Genomic DNA, 21,526 nt, shown 5'->3' on the forward strand with positions numbered 1-21,526 from the left:
CACAGGATGGCTTTGGAATGCACAATAAGTAAAATAAACTAAGCAAAATCAACTAAGCAGACTGCAATAGACACGCGGTACGTTATCTCCGGCCATGTTGTTCTTCCTGCTGCTTGACCCTCTGCCTGTCCCCGGCCTGACCCCCTCCCCGTGACGCGAGGCGGTCACCCAGCCAGCCAGTGGGTGGTGGTGGTAGTGGTGGTGGGCGTGGTGGTGAGTCTGGCTCTGTCCCTCGCCGCAGCCACAACTCTCCTCGCTCTTCCTGCACCACCACCATCCTTGAAGCTCTCGGCCTCGCGCGCCGCCCCGCTCTCAAGAGAAGATACGCCGCCATCACTCCAGCGCTAGGAAGATGCCCCTGCATCACTCTGCCTCTAGAGGAGCGGTACTCTCTAACCTGGACTCTGTAGCACACTCGAGTGATCATCCTCGGCTGTAGCCTTAACGTGTCTCGTATGAAGCAAAAGGTGGCCTGGAAACTTGTTGAGGATAGTTAAGGATGGGAGTTTTGAAATGTTGTAATTATTAGTGTCGGTGTGCTTGTAGCGAAGGCAATCGGTGCGTGTAAGTGCTTAAATGGAACAAGGCATTCATCTCCTCAACGCTCGTAAGGTAAGGGTCGCCAATACGAATTGTAATTTGTTAGTTCATCTTGCCTGGAAAGTTTCCTTATTTTGTGCATTGTTATTGTAGTTATGTACATGTGACTGTCATCTTTGTCTAGCAATGAATTGCGACGGTAGTCGGAGATGCTGGGAAGTTTCTTGTGATGGGAGATGAAGACGTCCAAGGATGCTGTGAGAGCCTTTGGTCTGGCTACAGTGATGGATGCTCGGTACTGTGGTGGTGGCTGAGCTCGGTACTGTGGTGGTGGCTGAGCTCGGTACTGTGGTGACGGTGCTCGGTACTGTGACTATGGTGGGTTGTTCCCCTCACCCAACGAGTGACGGTGCACAGTAAATTAGCACTCAAAGGTAAAGGGAAAAAATTATAGTCACAATTATCTGGTTTAAGTGTGAAACCCCTCGCGTCAGCTTAGGAAATCTTGTGTCCAAGCCTTGATGAGCTTAGAGTACCATTGGTGTTGTGAAAGTGTGACATATATTCCTTATCTAGGAATACGTGATATCTTATATGTGATGGAGTTTTTAGTGATTAAAAACGAGAATTTTGACTAGAATATTTTGATCTGATTCACAATATGTTGGTCAAAAGAACATACAAGTGTTGTGTCGTTATATAAGAGTTGAAGGTCATAACGCAGAAGTTTCGTCCAGTGCGTCACCAGATCATAACGCAAAGGTCACGACCAGTGGAAGTGCGTCACCACAACGCAGTTGATCAAACGCAAAATCCATTAACAAATTTTGCGCAGTTGAACCGGATGTTATATGTGAAGTTGAGTGCACATGAAGTTGACTTTTTTGTGTCTTTTTCTTCCTTGAATTACGCAACGCAACAAGTCGGAGAGACATTGACAACGGTTGCAGGAGTTGTCTGTCTTCAGGTGACGGTGGAGCCATAAGCCTGGCACATAATGAGCATTATCGTGTTGTCTTATCGGTTTATTATCGAGGGTGAAATAATTCCCCAAGGCACAAGCTGACCACAGAATGCCCAACTTTGTTTTTATTATCAATATACCTAGTTACACCTGCATTTGTGCAGCTACCCTAGACTATACGGAGGGATTACAGTGTGTGTCAAGAACCAGCTACCCTAGACTATATAGAGGTTCTTGACACAATGTGTGTCAAGAACTAGCTACGTGATGCTAAAAATCCCCATCACGCGGGACGGTTAATCATGTAGAGAGGCATGTGATCAATAGTCTGCACTGACAAACTCTGGGTTCGTTATGAGGATATCATGAACACAAGAGTGAATAAGGCAGCAGTCATACTAAAAGTCCCCATCTCGCAGGATGGTTAGTCATGCAGGGCCATATGTTCAGTAGCTTTTTTTTTTTTTTTTTTATTAAGATATGAGGTACATCTGCATTAGGGCAGCTACCCTAGACTATATGAAGTGGGGTACAGTGTGTCAAAAAAGCTGACTAGGTGATGCTAAAAAATCCCCATCACACAGGATGGTTAGTAGCCTTTTTTTTTTTTTTTTTTTATTAACATATTAGGTACATCTGCATTAGTGCAGCTACCCTAGACTATATGAAGTGGAGCACAGTGTGTCAAAGAAGCTAACTAGGTGATGCTAAAAATCCCCATCACACAGGATGGTTAGTCATACAGAGGCATGTGATAAGCGGTCTGCACTGGCAGACTCCGGATGCATTTTGAGAATATCAACATCACAAGATTGAATAAGGTAGCAGTGGTAATACAAGTCCCCATTAATCCTGAGCACTCCAGTTGGTTTAAGCTTTTTTTTTTTTTTTATTAAGTTATGAGGTACATCTGCATTAGTGCAGCTACCCTAGACTATATGAAGTGGAGTACAGTGTGTCAAAAAAGCTAACTAGGTGATGCTATAAAATCCCCATCACACAGGATGGTTAGTCATACAGAGGCATTGGTTTAAGCGTTTTTTTTTTTTTTTTTTTTTTTTTTTTATTAACATATTAGGTACATCTGCATTAGTGCAGCTACCCTAGACTATATGAAGTGGAGTACAGTGTGTCAAAAAAAAAACTAACTAGGTGATGCTATAAAATCCCCATCACACAGGATGGTTAGTCATACAGAGTGGTTAGTAGCCTGATGTTCTCCTTTTATGAAAGCCTGCGGACCTCGGTCTCCCCGCCTGGGGGATGGCACTTCCATGTACCCATGACTGGCACCCATGACTGTGCCAGGAGGATCCCAAACCTGTACGGGCAAATGAAACTATGACGTCATAGTGACGTTACCTCTCGTGCGCACTGTATTTGAAACACATGATTTTATCTATTTTCGTTAGGTTCGTTTAAATAGTATTGATGACGTTGATTGGACAAATTGTTACCGGGTCTTGGACCCTACTGGACGCATGGCTGTAGCAAAGTACGGAGGAGAGTCGTCACTTATGGACAGACATTAGAAACGGATTCAAAGTGGAATTTCTCACTGTCTTGAAAGATCTGTTTCGTGCATTCCTCTTAGTCATTTCTCGCTCCCGGGCCTGACTGGGATGGTTAACAGGTCAGAAATGGTCCTTGATCTTGATCTTATGGTGTCCACCTCGTGCACAGTTCTTCTTGGAGAGGGTTATGGGGGGGGGGGGGGGTTCTACTCCCCAAGGCCGACCCGGGGCCAGGCTTGACTAGTGAGATAAGATCTTGTTTTGACAGGATGGTGGCAGCGTTACTTAATAAGTTTTCTCCGTTTAGTATTTCCTTGAAAATGTTTCATTGGTTCAGGGTGTAAACCATCAGTGTTATACAATATTTTAATTCATATTATATTAGTATTTTGGAACACTTTAAATATTCAGTGTTACCAAGTGTTACGTTCTGTCTGTTAGGTATTTAATGATGTCAGTGTTCTTTCACTTATTCCGCCTATCTCAAGTTTGTGTAGTAATCATTGGTGGGGAAACTTGTGCCAAAGGCTTTTTGGCAGTCCAGAAATATGTAATCTGCCCAAGCGTCTCTGTCCTGCCTTTCGTTACTCCAGTAACAACTCCATACAACTCCAGTAAGCTCATCAGGCGTGATTTCCCTTCCCTAAAGTCGTGTTGATGTTTTGATATCATACTTAATTCTCTTTAGATGTGTAATTTAGTGGTATTCTTGTTGTCTCCAGCACTCTGCAGATGATCATTGTCAGTGATGAGGGTTTGTAGTTAAGATCACCTTTCCATCTTCTTGTAAATTGGTTCCCATTTTTCTTCCCGCAACTGAGCAGTTCTCACATTATAATTGAATCCTTAAAACTTAATGTTCGAGGTATAGCAAGGACCTGTGACGGCGCTGCTTTTAAGATGGATGGTGATAGGTTGTCTGGGGCCAGATTCACGAAGCAGTTACGCAAGTACTTACGAACCTGTACATATTTTCTCAATATTTGATGGCTTTATTTACAATTATTAAACGGGTAATGAGCTCCGAAGCACCAGGAGGCTGTGTATAACAATAACAACAGTTCATTGGGAAGTTTTCATGATTGTAAACTGTTTAATAAATGTAACCAAAGCCGTCAAAGATTGAGGGAAGATGGACACGTTCCTAAGTGCTTGCGTAACTGCTTCGTGAATCTGGCCCAATAATCTTGGTCTCATCAGTAATGCTTCCTCTCTTGACCCGTGTTTGAGTGTGGGTGTGTGTGCGCGAGTGTTTGTATGCGTGTGTGTGTGGTGTGACTTCTGAAGTAAACATTGCCAAGGATACTAATGATGTTGTGCTAAAAATGTTTTGTTGTAATAGAAATAAATCTACTTGGAACAAAAACGTGTTTCTGAATTCTCTCTGCGACTCCCGATGTTCTAGTAACTGAAGTATTGAAATCCGTTTAACTATATATTTAACCCCTTGTTTAACCGTGGGACGTGTACGTCTTGGGTAAGTCTTGAGGCGTTACGGACACATGAGGACAAATTCAGATTGAACAGTTAGTTATATTTGCATTTAAATTAACAATTGCCCATTGTACATTTTTAATACGCCAAATGAAAACCAGGTTGATCAGGAGGCTTGAAAATGTTGAAGTGTTGATCGTTTATGGGTGAATGAGACTCTATGAAGCGTCTGTCATAGAGACGATGAGGCGGCGCGAGACTGCATCTCATGCTTGTTAAATGTGAGTGCAGGAGAGCTCACCTGGCGGGGGGGGGGGCGCCAGGTGAGGGGACGCTGCCAGGCGGGAGGGCGCCAGGTGAGGGGACGCTGCCAGGCGGGAGGGCGCCAGGTGAGGGGACGCTGCCAGGCGGGAGGGCGCCAGGTGAGGGGACGCTGCCAGGCGGGAGGGCGCCAGGTGAGGGGACGCTGCCAGGCGGGAGGGCGCCAGGTGAGGGGACGCTGCCTGGCGGGACGGCGCCAGGTGAGGGGACGCTGCCAGGCGGGACGGCGCCAGGTGAGGGGACGCTGCCAGGCGGGAGGGCGCCAGGTGAGGGGACGCTGCCAGGCGGGAGGGCGCCAGGTGAGGGGACGCTGCCAGGCGGGAGGGCGCCAGGTGAGGGGACGCTGCCAGGCGGGAGGGCGCCAGGTGAGGGGACGCTGCCAGGCGGGAGGGCGCCAGGTGAGGGGACGCTGCCAGGCGGGAGGGCGCCAGGTGAGGGGACGCTGCCAGGCGGGAGGGCGCCAGGTGAGGGGACGCTGCCAGGCGGGAGGGCGCCAGGTGAGGGGACGCTGCCAGGTGGGAGGGCGCCAGGTGAGGGGACGCTGCCAGGCGGGAGGGCGCCAGGTGAGGGGACGCTGCCAGGCGGGAGGGCGCCAGGTGAGGGGACCCTGCCAGGCGGGAGGGCGCCAGGTGAGGGGACGCTGCCAGGCGGGACGGCGCCAGGTGAGGGGACGCTGCCAGGCGGGAGGGCGCCAGGTGAGGGGACGCTGCCAGGCGGGAGGGCGCCAGGTGAGGGGACGCTGCCAGGCGGGAGGGCGCCAGGTGAGGGGACGCTGCCAGGCGGGAGGGCGCCAGGTGGGGGGACGCTGCCAGGCGGGAGGGCGCCAGGTGAGGGGACGCTGCCAGGCGGGAGGGCGCCAGGTGAGGGGACGCTGCCAGGTGGGAGGGCGCCAGGTGAGGGGACGCTGCCAGGCGGGAGGGCGCCAGGTGAGGGGACGCTGCCAGGCGGGAGGGCGCCAGGTGAGGGGACCCTGCCAGGCGGGAGGGCGCCAGGTGAGGGGACGCTGCCAGGCGGGACGGCGCCAGGTGAGGGGACGCTGCCAGGCGGGAGGGCGCCAGGTGAGGGGACGCTGCCAGGCGGGAGGGCGCCAGGTGAGGGGACGCTGCCAGGCGGGAGGGCGCCAGGTGAGGGGACGCTGCCAGGCGGGAGGGCGCCAGGTGAGGGGACGCTGCCAGGCGGGAGGGCGCCAGGTGAGGGGACGCTGCCAGGCGGGAGGGCGCCAGGTGAGGGGACGCCGGCTGGAATACCTTAGCAACAGGTGTCGTGAGCAGCTGCCCTTAAGCGAGCTTCACCTACTTTTATGTTACTTAAGTTAAAAATGTCAGGGAAATTGTTCCAATTACGCAGCTTTTGCGTCATCGGCGCTGCCGCTCTGGTCAATGTTGATGGTGGGGAGCGTGGGGGGGGGGGGGGGGGTGGCCCGTCTTGGAGACGCTGTCTGGTGTAGACGACAGCAAGAGGCTGGCTGCACTAACTCGTTAGATATCAGTGAGTGGAGAGCGAGGATGGCAGCAGTGGGACGAGGGGGGGACAGGATGGCAGCAGTGGGACGAGGGGGGGACAGGATGGCAGCTTTGGGACGAGGTGGGGATAGGATGGCAGCAGTGGGACGAGGGGGGATAGGATGACAGCAGTGGGACGAGGGGGGACAGGATGGCAGCAGTAATCGATGGAAACATCGTCCCATCAGTAGTGAAATTAACCAATCAATCCCAACATTCCTCAGATCTTAGAGCCGCAGTGACGTCGTTCCTGCCCCGAATAAACAAAGTGGACGGGCTAGGACATGGGTATGGTGTGGACGGGCTAGGACATGGGTATGGTGTGGACGGGCTAGGACATGGGTATGGTGTGGACGGGCTAGGACATGGGTATGGTGTGGACGGGCTAGGACATGGGTATGGTGTGGACGGGCTAGGACATGGGTATGGTGTGGACGGGCTAGGACATGGGTATGGTGTGGACGGACTAGGACATGGGTATGGTGTGGACGGGCTAGGACATGGGTATGGTGTGGACGGGCTAGGACATGGGTATGGGGTGGACGGGCTAGGACATGGGTATGGGGTGGACGGGCTAGGACATGGGTATGGGGTGGACGGGCTAGGACATGGGTATGGGGTGGACGGGCTAGGACATGGGTATGGGGTGGACGGGTTATGAGACAGTTACGGTAGACAGACGCAGAAGGTGTCACAGCCGACAGGTGATAAATTACATAAAACTTTATAAAAAATCCCGTAATGTGATACTTAACATGTAAATGACTAATTTGCTGACAGATACAGTAATTGACGACAAGCCTGACAGTGTAATAATTACATCAGTTATTATACGAATAATTATAATGCACCAAGACATCATATTAAAGAGTTGTATCAAAGAGAAACTCAGTTGGAGCCGTAGGGCAACCCATTCTCGCACTTTCTTACAGTCAATACCGACTTATTAAATAAGTGCATATGTGACATACTAATTTATTATGAATATTTTAGTTTACCTTGAAAAGCTTCATAGAAAACACCGACCTTACCTAACCTTCTTAGTATGTTAAGATAAGCATCTTATTGCTTCGTAATTACAATTATTACTTAACCTATACCTATAATACCAACACACGCCTTAAACTACTGACCCATATGGCAGATACAGTATATATAATATATTATATATATATGCCATAAGTAACGAAGCTGGTATTCAACCGAACCATGGAGGTCCTTGTAATGATAGCGTATCGTGGTCCAGTGGTTAAAGGCGCACGCTTAGGAGTACCTAGGGTGCACGTTCGAACCCTCCTCATGGCTCTTAATCAAATTTTCCCCAATTATAATATTACTGATAATTGCAATGGATTTTTATTGCTTAAACCCAGAACAGTAATTACATGAAGAGCTTAAGGAGCATTGTGCAAGATCTTCCAGGAGCGTCCGTCATTGTAAGTCGGCCAGGCCGCGTCCCTAGCTCCCGGGACCCGCCTTTAGCTTGAAGCTCGACACTTCAAGGTTTCGCTACGCGGGGGAGGAGAGGGGGGGGGGTTAAATGGTACCCCCGCTCTAATCCTCAGCCTCATAGGTTTCAATGCCTGCAATGCTATTTTCATCAGTCGACGACACCGGCGATTGAGTGGCAGGGGTGGAGGGGGGGGGGAGTGGCAGGGGTAGAGGGGGGGGGTGGAGTGGCAGGGGTGGAGGGGGGGGAGTGGATGTCGAGGGGGGCAGAAACTTTTAAATTGTTTTCGATAAACTAAACGGTACTTTTTATATTCATCAATGGAAATATATTTGTAGTCTACATAATGGAAAACAATAGAAATACGAGCACGAGGTGATAAATTAGTCATATTTGTAATTATGTTCAGTGATGCTAATCTCTCTAATCGTTGTAATTGTTGTCCTAAAGTGATGCATTTGTTATTGTGATCATTACACGAATAAAGTATAATATGCTGTTAGTGGTAACGCGTCAGAGCAACGTTATTGTAAGTGCACAAATCGTCAACAAAATGACTGTAGCCGTTAAGTATGAATTGCAGTATTAGGACTGTGTATGAGGACGATGAGGTCACCGTGGGCACGCTGCCGTGACCAGGAACACACATCATGGCCAGGGAGGCAGGAAGACAGGAGACAAAAGCACAGGAATTGGGACAAAACATCTGGGAGTGGATATTAAAAACACTAAGACGATTAAACTACAAAGAAAAGTTTAAGGAACTAAATCTCGTATAACCCTAAAGGAGAGAAGAAACGTGGGGCTGGGGGGATATGATCACTACATTCAAAATACTGGACGGAGTAATAAAGATGGACAAGGGCAGCCTCTTTAAGTTGAGAGAAGGTTAAAACAATTTGACGTAGATGGAAGGTGCAAAGGTAAGAATGTCGAAGATATGTAAGGAAATACTTTGTTCTGGTGGTCAGCAAGTGGCCTGTAATGAAAGACAAAGTCAGGGAAGCCACCTCCACCCACAACTATAAGCTCAGACACGACATTCAACCGACATGAAAGTTAAATTATAACGGAGAGCAAAACCTGGCGTCCCTGTAGTCACTGTAAGGGATTCATAGACAAACACCAACCTGTATCCACCACCACCACCCCTGTATCCACCACCCCTGTATCCACCACCACCACCCCTGTATCCACCACCACCACCCCTGTATCCACCACCCCTGTATCCAACGCCACCAGCCTTCGTCCACCACTATTACAGAAACGTTGTTTTTCCAAGGCCGTTATGAAAGGAGTTGTTGTGGTGCACAGTCCGTATACAGTGGAAGTCTCGCAGGAGTAGTGAGGACGGGGGAGACCGGCGGAGACAGTCAAGCGGAGACTTGTGTGAAGACGGACCGAGGTTGTTACCAAGACAGAGACCCTTGTCACACCCCCCCCCCTCCACAAGCCCCACCCCCTCCCCACCCTTTGTACCCTTTCATCCTTCCGTTAAGAGGTGTTGTGGACCCGCCAAGACCCGGGAGCTGACACGAGGGGTCGGCGAGGCCAGGCCGGGTCACACGGGTCATGCACGAGAGGCCAGCCGAGGAGAGTGAGGGGAAATGATAACAAGGAAGAGGTGGTAAGAAAGGCAGCAAGATTAAGGGTTAATTGCTGTCATTTGAGGGTTTTAGGGAAGTAATTTAAGGGGGAAGTGAGAGGTACGGAAGAAACTTTTAACAAATATTCAATTGAAATTAAGTCGCCCGGGAGCCTTAACCACACACACAGTTGTCACCTCCCATGGTAAAGCTGGGTGAAGGTGGCATAAAGCTCTTGGACCCCTATGAGAGCCAAGACACCAGGTGTCAAGAGTCACGTGATAAGAGCTCTGGAAGGTTCATGGTGTCATGGCTACCCATTGATGGGGACAGCCCCTCAGCTCTTGGGCTCGTCCAGGTCTAGGATAACAACTGACCTTCACCAGGATGCATCCCACAACAGTTGCATAACTCCCACCTAGCAATTTACATCTAGGTAAATAGAGGCATCAGGTGTAAGTAAATTATATTTGTATTTTAAAGTTCTCTGTAGACATTCCCGTTTTTAGTGCCAATCTGCCCATACCCTTTTCATGTAAAATTTTCTCTCACTCTCACTCGATAAATTGTCCTTAATTCATATTTTTTACATATATAAAACCTCGGTTCTTTGAAGTTTCAATGCGAGAATTCGTTGTCAACTTCCACTCTGCTGAAAACGTTTATATGGGTAGATGGGGAGGCCTTCGTGGCCGAGGTCAGCATAAGTGTGGTTGGAGGAGACTTAGATCTGGCAGATGGCGTAGATATCGTCGTGGTTGTAGCAGCTATGGAAGTAGAAGTCCGGAGTGTGGATACAGGCGTAGTTGGCTAAGGTGCCGTCGTTGGGCTCTCCGCCGTCACACGGGTACCAGTGTGGGACGCCCATCTCCATCGCCGACCCGTCGCTCACCCACACCCACCTGCACACACCGTCCACTACAGTTAACACACCAAAAGCTGTGTTCTCCAAACCACACACTAGAAAGTGAAGGGACGACGACGTTTCGGTCCGTCCTGGACCATTCAAGACTTTCATTCTGGACCATTCATTCAAGACGATTTGAGAATGGTCCAGGACGGACCGAAACGTCGTCGTCCCTTCACTTTCTAGTGTGTGGTTTGGTCAACATATTTCAGCTACGTTATTGTGACTCCTCGCCTCCAAACGAAAAGCTATTTAAGATATGGAAAAACGGAAGATTAATGGCAAAGAAAAGGAAAATGGTTAATAAAGGAAGAGAAGGATATGGATGTTTGTGTACATGAGGGGGGGGGGTTATCTTGAGATGATTTCGGGGCTTTAGTGTCCCCGCGGCCCGTTCCTCGACCAGGCCTCCACCACCAGGAAGCAGCCCGTGACAGCTGACTAACACCCAGGTACCTATTTTACTGCTAGGTAACAGGGGCATAGGGTGAAAAACTGCCCATTGTTTCTCGCCGGCGCCTGGGATCGAACCCAGGACCACAAGTCCAGTGTGCTGTCCGCTCGGCCGACCTGCTCCGACCGGGGGGGGGGGGGGAGGGGAGGGGAAGAAAGGTTTTAATAGTGTAATTATGTTATAGGTTCCTACAAGGGAGACGACGTATTTCAATAGTGTAATTACTAGTCTGCTAGTAGAGAGAAATGGACATTAATATGATTTCGAACGCGCACAATAGCGAACTATCCTTCGACTTCTTATATAAAATTAGATGGAGTTCCAGGCTTTTACGTGCATTCTTAACATAACGTGTATGGCAATATAAGAATGCTTTACTGTTCAAGCAACTTACAACTAAGAAAAAAACATCAGAATCTTATTTAGCATCTGAAAATTGTTTTGTTGAACTCAAATCTCATATCACGTGAACTGGAAAGAGCTGGATATATTTTCAAAATCTTTGATAAACTATTTGACTCTTAAACAAGTATCCCGCTCCTTCAAAGCCGCTTCTAACACGATACTCGATAGGCTTATCTATTGGAAAGTATAAATATCACTGGGAACGACGTTACTTGACCATCTGGAACATTGGGTAGCACGTTACTTACGTTCCTTCGTGGCCTGCGTCGGTTCCTCCAATCCAATATGCTCTCTCGTTAAATTCTGAAATAATTGGTTCATTAGCATGCGTTCTAGTGTACTTATCTATCATTTGATGGAAGAATGTGAATAATTCTTTTATCACATTATAAATCCACCTCCATTCTTGAGGTGGATCTAAGGCGAGTGGTGTGTAGAGGTCGGCAAGAGAAGTGTAAACAATACACTGACTGACATCATCAAAATAATGCAGATGTAGGTGATAAAATACATGATAAAAATTGGGATTTTTCATATATAAATGAACCCCCGTAAGCATAATAAAATTGAAGACGGGTGCAAATATATTCGCGACATTTTTTCAGCACATTAAAATGCAAATCCCAGTATTGACTGTGGCGGCTGGGCCAGACCAGAGCATAATACTCAACACAAACTTTGGATATTAAAGGGTAATAATAGTAGAGAGAAATGCAAAAACCAACCGTTGCAATAGCAAGGGTTGGTCCTAATTGCAGTAAATCTGCGAGGCAGGGAAGCCCTAATGCTATTAAGAGGCTGCAGTGAGCGTTGTCATCAGCGATTGAACAAAGAGTGTGAAACAGGTCACCTGATTGCTTCTTGTTCAAGTGTAATCTTCAAACTGGATACTTTATTTTTGTCTGTTTAGTTTATTAAAGAACTTTCTGGTTTATCCTAGCCGAAATATCTATACTCTGACTTCCTTTCCTCTTTTTTTTTATAAATTTTGTGTTCAATTATTTGTGCTTACAGGACTTGGCCTTTAGCTCCTGGGTCCAGCCTTTGTACCCAGGAGTCCAACCTTAAATCAGCTGACAGGGAAGAATGATTGGACACCGATCATTAACTGTTTGCCTGAATAGCCTTCTGTGTAAAGCGAAACTATTGAGATTGATGTCATAACTGGTTTTGAATCATTGCACGGCGTGTATCTCGCCTTCCTGCTCTGCTCCAAATGTGCGGTGTGTGTTTACTAGTTGTGTTTTTACGGGGGTTGAGCTTTGCTCTTTCGGCCCGCCTCTCAACTGTCAATCAGCTGTTTACTAACTACTTTTTTTTTCCACACCACACACACACCCCAGGAAGCAGCCCGTGACAGCTGACTAACTCCCAGGTACCTATTTACTGCTAGGTAACAGGGGCATTCAGGGTGAAAGAAACTTTGCCCATTTGTTTCTGCCTCGTGCGGGAATCGAACCCGCGCCACAGAATTACGAATCCTGCGCGCTATCCACCAGGCTACGAGGCCCGTGTGTGTGTGTGTGTGTGTGTGTGTGTGTGTGTGTGTGTGTGTGTGTGTGTGTGTGTGTGTGTGTGTGAGAGAGAGAAGCATGAGTAACTCCACCCACTACTGAGCACTAGATCCACTTACCACGGTACCCGGTGAGGTACTGGACCACCTGGTGGTGGAGGTCGCCCTTGAGCTCGGCCAGGTCGGCCCCTTCTGCCTGACACAGGGCCCTCATGTGGTCCCACGACCCCTTCTCCTCCGTGTAGAACTTTATACAGACGGGCGTCATCGGGTCCACGGTGAAGGACACGTACCCGGTAGGACACGGGCTCCCTGTCAACGGAACCAGTTGTGCATGAGGATACACCTTGACATTGTTACACTCTCATTCTAAGGCCAACTCGACCACACTCTGGTCTGGTGTTGGTTAGTCCGCTAATTGATGAACCCTCCTGGTCTCTCATCCATATATGTATCACATAAAACGTTTCATAACAAATATTACAAGGAGCACCCACTGGGGATCGAACTTGCGACCTCGTGGTTACCGTGTCGACACTGCGCCCCCCCCCATTCCCCCTCCCCCTAACCAGCAATTCCACAAGGTAACTACAGTTTGGAGGTCCACCAAGAATATTGCCAAGTGCTTGCAAGTGGTCACAGATTCTAATCCTTTTTCCCCCCATTTCTCGGGAGCACTTGTGGTGTGAAGCTGATGTGACGGTCACACCTTCACTACACTACCCCTCCCCCTAGGGACACTACACTACCCCTAGGTACACTACACTACCCCTTGGTACACTACACTACCCCTTGGTACACTACACTACCCCTTGGTACACTACACTACCCCTTGGTACACTACACTACCCCTTGGTACACTACACTACCCCTTGGTACACTACACTACCCCTAGGGACACTACACTACCCCTAGGGACACTACACTACCCCTAGGGACACTACACTACCCCTTGGTACACTACACTACCCCTTGGGACACTACACTACCCCTAGGGACACTACACTACCCCTAGGGACACTACACTACCCCTAGGGACACTACACTACCCCTAGGGACACTACACTACCCCTAGGGACACTACACTACCCCTAGGGACACTACACTACCCCTAGGGACACTACACTACCCCTAGGGACACTACACTACCCCTAGGGACACTACACTACCCCTAGGGACACTACACTACCCCTAGGGACACTACACTACCCCTAGGGACACTACACTACCCCTAGGGACACTACACTACCCCTAGGGACACTACACTACCCCTAGGGACACTACACTACCCCTAGGGACACTACACTACCCCTAGGGACACACACTACCCCTAGGGACACTACACTACCCCTAGGGACACTACACTACCCCTAGGGACACTACACTACCCCTAGGGACACTACACTACCCCTAGGGACACCACACTACCCCTAGGGACACCACACTACCCCTAGGTACACCACACTATACCCCTAGGTACAGTAGGGTGGAAAGCCAGTACTGGTTTAAAGACTGACGCCATGGTGACAGCTCACACCTTGTACACACACTATATGTAAAGCGCAATGTTAAGGTAGGATGGGTTGGGTTAGGTTATGTTTAGAGCAGCCAAGACCTACAGGGTTACATACTTTTCTCAGGTCTCTGACCCTACTCTATAACTTCTATAATATAGACCCTACTTCTATAATATAGTTGGATATAATAATATCTATAATAATCTATCTTTGGATACGGACAAGGCAATTTTTCTATTGATACAAGTCTTTTAAAATACACACATTGATCCAGGTCATCTTACCTTGACCGAAGATTGCCACGAACGCCGCTGAAAAAGAACGAATCGATATATTAATATACAAACAGAGCTACTTAAATATGCTGTTGTAAATACAAGCAAGTAATATTAGTACTGTTTCGTGCTTAGTCAGTCAAGTGCTGAAGCTTAGCACAGTCGCTCTGGGAGAAAGTCCCCCCCCCCCCCTTAACAATCAGCAGAAAGCACTTAGCCATGACGACTATATAGCACGTGGAAGGGGCCAGGCTAAGGATTTGGAATGGGGCGGGGAGGGGGGGAAGAGGGGAGGAATGGTGCCTAACCACTTGGACGGTCGGGGATTGAACCCCGACCTGCATGAAGCGAGACCGTCCAACCCAAGGAATTTGAAGCTTTTCTTGAGGACAGTGTCTTGAGACCGTCTCTACGAACTGGTCTTAGAGCTCCTGCAGTCATTAAAACTGTACACAATAGCCCTCGAAGATTCTGTACACTGTACAGCCACTGAAATAATAGAGAGCCATCGGAGAGATACTGTACTCTACAGCCTTTTAAACAATAACTAAACGCCATCAGAGCGATACTCTACAAGCGTGTAAACAATACACAAAAACCATTAATGGGTTAAAATGACATCAAAGACTTTGACATAGTCAGCACAGGGATCCTGATGGTCTTTGAAATATAAACATAAAATATAGTCTAGTCAGCAATATATAAATCCAATTGTGTTTGTAAGAGCCGCTATGATCAATAATCTATACCACTATCTTGCCTTTACCTGTATATTATATATTTAAGGTGAGAGATAAGATTATTAGATAAGACTAGATAACCATTATTATGGTTGTCTAGTCTCTATGGTTCCTAGTAACAGGACAGTGCCTGGAGCGTCCTCAGCCTTGTCCTAGACACTTTGTAGGTTTACAAAGTATGTGTCAAAAGCTATCTTAGCTACTTGACACTAACATCCCCCCCCCCCCACCACCCCCTTCCCCCATCTTGCAGTTAGTCATACGCGGGTTGGGGGCTTGACACCTCATCACATGACCCTGTATGACTAACTATCCTGCAAGATGGAGATACTCTTTACTTCATGACACACACTGTGCAACCCTTCGTATAGTCCACCGTAGCTGCATCAATGGTGTACTAGTCAACATTTGAATAAGAAAATGATCAAATTTAGAACCTGCAGATATCTAGCCTCGTTACTCTTTAATCAGTTTGTGATCGTTCACCTAACCAATCCTTCAATATTCTTCCCCAAGAATATTGATGATATTTGGTATATGCGGAACATTCACGCGGAAGAACAAGTTGAGACTAAGTGTATCAGGGAATGAGTAGTGTGTCGTCAGATGACTTTAGGACAACCTACTCATAAGTTATGAGGTGTTGGTGTATATAGAGCAATCTGTCCTCTGGCAAATTACGTCTGAATTTGGCCGTTTGTCCGTATGGACAAAAATGGATGTAATTTAAAAAAAAAATGAAAATACTGTTTTGGAAAGAATACAAAATTTAAGTTAAGGGTCCTCTGGTAGATTAGGAGGGCAGGAAATTCCCCTGAAGTTTCAAAACGTCATAAAAACCGTTAATTGAAAGTTTCCTGTCCTAACCTTGCCGAGTAAGCCAGAGGATCCAAAGAGAAAACAGGACAGTACATCACTTTCGTGAGCCGGTTTCATTTCAAATTTCGTCCATTTTTGGCCATAGCGCGCATACGGGCGAAAAGCGACGTTATTTTTAAGAGGACGGGTTGAATAGAGAGTGACAGTCAGTGAGAACTAGATAGTATGACACAGCTTTTTTTCATTTATCAGAACAGCACAAAAAAAGTATGACGCAGCAGTAAGCGAGTGAAGCAGTGATAAAGATTGCGTCATGGCTCTGCTTAGTGAATGACGCTCCGAATCTTCACCATAATATAAAACCACTGTTCAAATATCAGTGTTTGTAGGTTTCTCTTGGTCGTACATTAAATTTTAATGATCAATAACTTTGAAAACTGTTATATTGAAGGATGTAAAGCCTTGAATATCTGGTGATATTGATCTACTGGTGAGTCTTGGAAACCACAGATAAAGAATAAATATAATTAGACTATGGGAACAATCCCAAACAAGAAAATCAAGCCATGATGCAGAAGACAAAATCAGTACAAGAGAAGCGGCTGACTTGGGACTCGCCGCTCCCAGTGCAAGCCCTCTAACACGGGATATCCCAGCAGGAAACATGAAGGGAATTAAACACTTATGAAGATTGTCAGAAAAGACATGATTACTAAATACAAAATTACAAATAGAATAAACAGGACAGACAAAGACAGGCTATTGCGAAAGAGTAGTTCACGAACAAGCGGAACAGATGCAAACAGGACACCCAAGCGAACCACTGGAACTTTGGAAACTGTACTGGTTTAAAGTTAAATATTGGAGTGAGACTTCAACTCTCTATCTTCCTTTCTATTCTCCTCTCCTCTCCTTTCTCCCACTCTCCCCCCTCCCTTCCACAGTCGGTAGGGTCAGACAAGAGATATTAAGAGTGCCAGGCGGCACTGGGACACACCTGACAATTCTCCCCCAGTACAGAACACCAACACAAGCCTGCCGCTCCACACATGACACTTCTCCCCCAGTACTGAACACCAACACAAGCCTGCCGCTCCACACCTGACACTTCTCCCCCAGTACTGAACACCAACACAAGCCTGCTGCTCCACACCTGACACTTCTCCCCCAGTACTGAACACCAACACAAGCCTGCCGCTCCACACCTGACACTTCTCCCCCAGTACTGAACACCAACACAAGCCTGCTGCTCCACACCTGACACTTCTCCCCCAGTACTGAACACCAACACAAGCCTGCCGCTCCACACCTGACACTTCTCCCCCAGTACTGAACACCAACACAAGCCTGCCGCTCCACACATGACAGTTAACGAGTCTCCTCTACCAAAGGCAAGAGCCACAGTCGCTGCTCTCTTCATGACGAGTGTTGCTGTGTTGCTGCTGCTGCTGCTGTTGTTGTGTTGTGGGAGTGTCGGGGTAGAGTGGGTACAGCAGGAGACCGTCTGGGCTATATACCCTGCCCTTGGTGCGCGGCCTTGGCACTCACCCGCTGATAAACGCGCACTATTGCGAAGTTAATGGAATGGTCCCAGAGCAACAGTTTAATGCATCCAGCACTTGATAATTTAACTATTTATAGAGATGATTCCAAATTACTTACCTGCAGGCGATGAGTCACAATAACGTGGCTGAAGTAGTTTGACCAGACCACACACTAGTAGGTGAATGGACGACTACGTTTCGGTCCGTCCTGGACCATTCTCAAGTCGATTGTCATCGTATTTTCACCTTCTAATGTGTTGCCTGGTCATGCCTGCACAATACCAGTGTAGCGTGAAGTCTGGAATCCGACGGCGTGACCTGGAAGTAAGGCAGTAATGTACCTGGATAGTGTTTTGTACCGTTTCGTCTGGCAGTATGACGATCGTCAAATATGCAGTAATTTTGCCCAGCCTGGAGCGCCCAAATCTCTGCGACCCACCTAAGCTATGGAGCACCAATGGTTATTAGTCGGAGGAAACGTTCATATTATCCTCAGTCCTCGTTAGGAATTCAGGGGACTGTTCAGGGGTTTACTCCTGCGGGATACCGGGACTCCTGCGGGATACCGGGGCAGATTGGCCTTGGAGATTGAGGTGGCCCAGGGCCCTGGGTTATTATAGGCTGTTTGGTATGCCTTATTGAGCCCGGCCTTAGGGGCCACAGTGGCTACTCACTGTACGCCTCTACTGATCCCAGCGACACGTTGAAAACATTTGTTATTCATATTCAGACGTACTTTGGCAGTCTCAGGTCCCCCTCTAGGGTGGGGATGGCGCCTCGCTCACACTATTGCCCGGAGCCAAATGTTGTTTTCCTGAACAAATTATGACCAGACATTATGAGCACATTTTCACTGTGAAAGGTGTGGGTTCCCCTCTTGCTAATGTGTAGGCGCGTCTCCTCTGGCTGTACACACATTATACCCATCCTTAGTCTAATACATGGGGCGGCTTGTATGAGAACTCGCTCTCACTGCTGCTCTCTCCCTCTCACTCTTGCTCTCTCGCTCTCACTCTTGCTTTTGCTCTCTTGTTCTCTCTCTCCCTCCCTCCCTCCCTCCCTCCCTCCCAAGGTGTCACCAGTGGTGCTGCAAGAGCACTCCGGCCTCCTAAGGTTTCCCAACTTCAAGAAAACGGTAAATTGAAAAGTGTCCTCTCCTAACCTACCAGAGGACCCAAAACAGAAAACAGGACAGTGCGTCATTTTCACAAGTCGCTTCCATTTTCTAGCACGACAATTTTTGACCTAATGTAACGCATCCGCGGGAAATGCGACGTTGTTTGTAGGAGGACACGTTGTCGCCCGCATGAGACCTTTAATAAAGAAGAGTATATCTTATACAACTAAACATCAGCATATGCATTACAGTATACTTTAATTAAGCGACATCTTTACCTATATTTAATGGAGCGCAGGTGAACGTAAAGGAGAAAGAGGATCCTGGGAGAATATTGAGCATCAGGTGAAAGGTTTCTCAGAGCCGCTCACGTCAGCCCTGGGAACTGTGACAGGTCGGTGCTACTTCAAGTTGCTTGACGTAACCGGTGGGCGCTAGAGGCAGCATCCCTGCTGCTCTAAGGTCTTCTACCTGGGGGTGACGGGGGCGGTAATCGACCTTAACGACAAGAGTCAATGTGAAGGGTTCACAGGACCCCCCGCGGCCAGCATTGTGAGCCGTGACTTAACGAGGTTGGATTACAATTGAAGTAATCTTGGGTTCGTTGGAGTATGCAATGCAGGAGGGACTTGAGCGAGTGGTTTTTAATTTGTGGAACGGATTGCCGGGTAGCATCATAGACGAGGCACTGAGCGATTGTTTCAAGCGTAGGTTAGACATTAAATGAATGAGTTTGGGTGGATGTAAAGGGACAACTTCCTTATATGGGTCAATTGACCCTCTAAAATTTCCTGTATTTATGTTCTTGTGTGTTGGGTAAAGCTCCTGATTGTGAACGTCTAAGACGCCGTCATCCTACAGCGAGACATCTGGAGCTTAGAGCTTCAAGACTGCCAGGCGTGAACATGACTATTAAGGCGCCAGTGACAGCTTGCTGACCGGGAAGGTAATTCAGTTGTTCTGTGAAGACCAACGAGTTTGTTGACAAATCTGACTTCAAAGCGGGTACCTCACTAGCTTATGAAGATTGTAACTTCTTTAGCTAAATGTATTTTGGGGTTCAGTCCCTGAGTCCATTATGTGTGTGTCTGTAAAGTTTCCACCACCGCCCAGGTGACGGTCACGGGGTCCACCACCGCCCAGGGGACGGTCACGGGGTCCACCACCGCCCAGGTGACGGTCACGGGGTCCACCTCCGCCCCTCAGGGGGCGGTCACGGGGTCCACCACCGCCCCCCAGGGGACGGGCACGGGGTCCACCACCGCCCCCCAAGGGGACGGGCACGGGGTCCACCACCGCCCCCAAGGGGACGGGCACGGGGTCCCACCACCGCCCCCCAGGGGGCGGTCACGGGGTCCCACCACCGCCCCCCAGGGGACGGGCACGGGGTCCCACCACCGCCCCCCAGGGGACGGGCACGGGGTCCCACCACCGCCCCCCAGGGGACGGGCACGGGGTCCCACCACCGCCCCCCAGGGGACGGGCACGGGGTCCCACCACCGCCCCCCAGGGGACGGGCACGGGGTCCCACCACCGCCCCCCAGGGGACGGGCACGGGGTCCCACCACCGCCCCCCAGGGGACGGGTACGGGGACGGGGTCCCACCACCGCCCCCCAGGGGACGGGCACGGGGTCCCACCACCGCCCCCCAGGGGACGGGCACGGGGTCCCACCACCGCCCCCCAGGGGACGGGCACGGGGTCCCACCACCGCCCCCCAGGGGACGGGCACGGGGTCCCACCACCGCCCCCCAGGGGACGGGCACGGGGTCCCACCACCGCCCCCCAGGGGACGGGCACGGGGTCCCACCACCGCCCCCCAGGGGACGGGCACGGGGTCCCACCACCGCCCCCCCAGGGGACGGGCACGGGGTCCCACCACCGCCCCCCAGGGGACGGGCACGGGGTCCCACCACCGCCCCCCCAGGGGACGGGCACGGGGTCCCACCACCGCCCCCCAGGGGACGGGCACGGGGTCCCACCACCGCCCCCCAGGGGACGGGCACGGGGTCCCACCACCGCCCCCCAGGGGACGGGCACGGGGTCCCACCACCGCCCCCCCAGGGGACGGGCACGGGGTCCCACCACCGCCCCCCCAGGGGACGGGCACGGGGTCCCACCACCGCCCCCCCAGGGGACGGGCACGGGGTCCCACCACCGCCCCCCAGGGGACGGGCACGGGGTCCCACCACCGCCCCCCAGGGGACGGGCACGGGGTCCCACCACCGCCCCCCAGGGGACGGGTACGGGGTCCCACCACCGCCCCCCAGGGGACGGGTACGGGGTCCCACCACCGCCCCCCAGGGGACGGGTACGGGGTCCCACCACCGCCCCCCAGGGGACGGGTACGGGGTCCCACCACCGCCCCCCAGGGGACGGGTACGGGGTCCCACCACCGCCCCCCAGGGGACGGGTACGGGGTCCCACCACCGCCCCCCAGGGGACGGGTACGGGGTCCCACCACCGCCCCCCAGGGGACGGGTACGGGGTCCCACCACCGCCCCCCAGGGGACGGGTACGGGGTCCCACCACCGCCCCCCAGGGGACGGGTACGGGGTCCCACCACCGCCCCCCAGGGGACGGGTACGGGGTCCCACCACCGCCCCCCAGGGGACGGGTACGGGGTCCCACCACCGCCCCCCAGGGGACGGGTACGGGGTCCCACCACCGCCCCCCAGGGGACGGGCACGGGGTCCCACCACCGCCCCCCAGGGGACGGGCACGGGGTCCCACCACCGCCCCCCCAGGGGACGGGCACGGGGTCCCACCACCGCCCCCCAGGGGACGGGTACGGGGTCCCACCACCGCCCCCCAGGGGACGGGCACGGGGTCCCACCACCGCCCCCCAGGGGACGGGCACGGGGTCCCACCACCGCCCCCCCAGGGGACGGGCACGGGGTCCCACCACCGCCCCCCCAGGGGACG

The 21,526-nt window shown here is 50.7% G+C and overlaps 1 protein-coding gene and 1 long non-coding RNA gene across 4 annotated transcripts in view; one reads left to right on the forward strand and one right to left on the reverse strand.

Annotated features, from left to right (window-relative positions):
* LOC138351909 (uncharacterized) overlaps positions 1-21,526 on the forward strand; it is a 254,195-nt gene that overhangs the window by 168,752 nt on the left and 63,917 nt on the right. The gene's annotated exons all lie outside the window — the stretch shown is intronic.
* LOC123774640 (perlucin-like protein) lies at positions 9,766-17,456 on the reverse strand. Its single transcript, XM_045769147.2, has 5 exons — positions 17,328-17,456; positions 14,392-14,418; positions 12,711-12,902; positions 11,326-11,380; positions 9,766-10,213 (listed from the first exon to the last, which is right to left on the reverse strand). Exons 1-5 carry the CDS (start codon positions 17,359-17,361, stop codon positions 10,036-10,038), a joined length of 486 nt encoding a protein of 161 aa, XP_045625103.1. The 5' UTR covers positions 17,362-17,456; the 3' UTR covers positions 9,766-10,035.

Source organism: Procambarus clarkii, chromosome 51, assembly GCF_040958095.1.
Source record: "Procambarus clarkii isolate CNS0578487 chromosome 51, FALCON_Pclarkii_2.0, whole genome shotgun sequence".
Lineage (NCBI taxonomy): Eukaryota > Metazoa > Arthropoda > Malacostraca > Decapoda > Cambaridae > Procambarus > Procambarus clarkii.

Bases quoted from the DNA above. Each gene is read 5' to 3' on its own strand.
- LOC123774640 (XM_045769147.2), bottom strand. From the start codon at position 17,361: ATGAAGAGAGCAGCGACTGTGGCTCTTGCCTTTG. The intron at 12,903-14,391 runs GTAAGATGACCT...TTCCGTTGACAG, and splicing joins CGTGGCAATCTTCGGTCAAG to GGAGCCCGTGTCCTACCGGG. The intron at 10,214-11,325 runs GTAAGTAACGTG...CGGTGTGTGCAG, and splicing joins GACGCAGGCCACGAAGGAAC to GTGGGTGTGGGTGAGCGACG.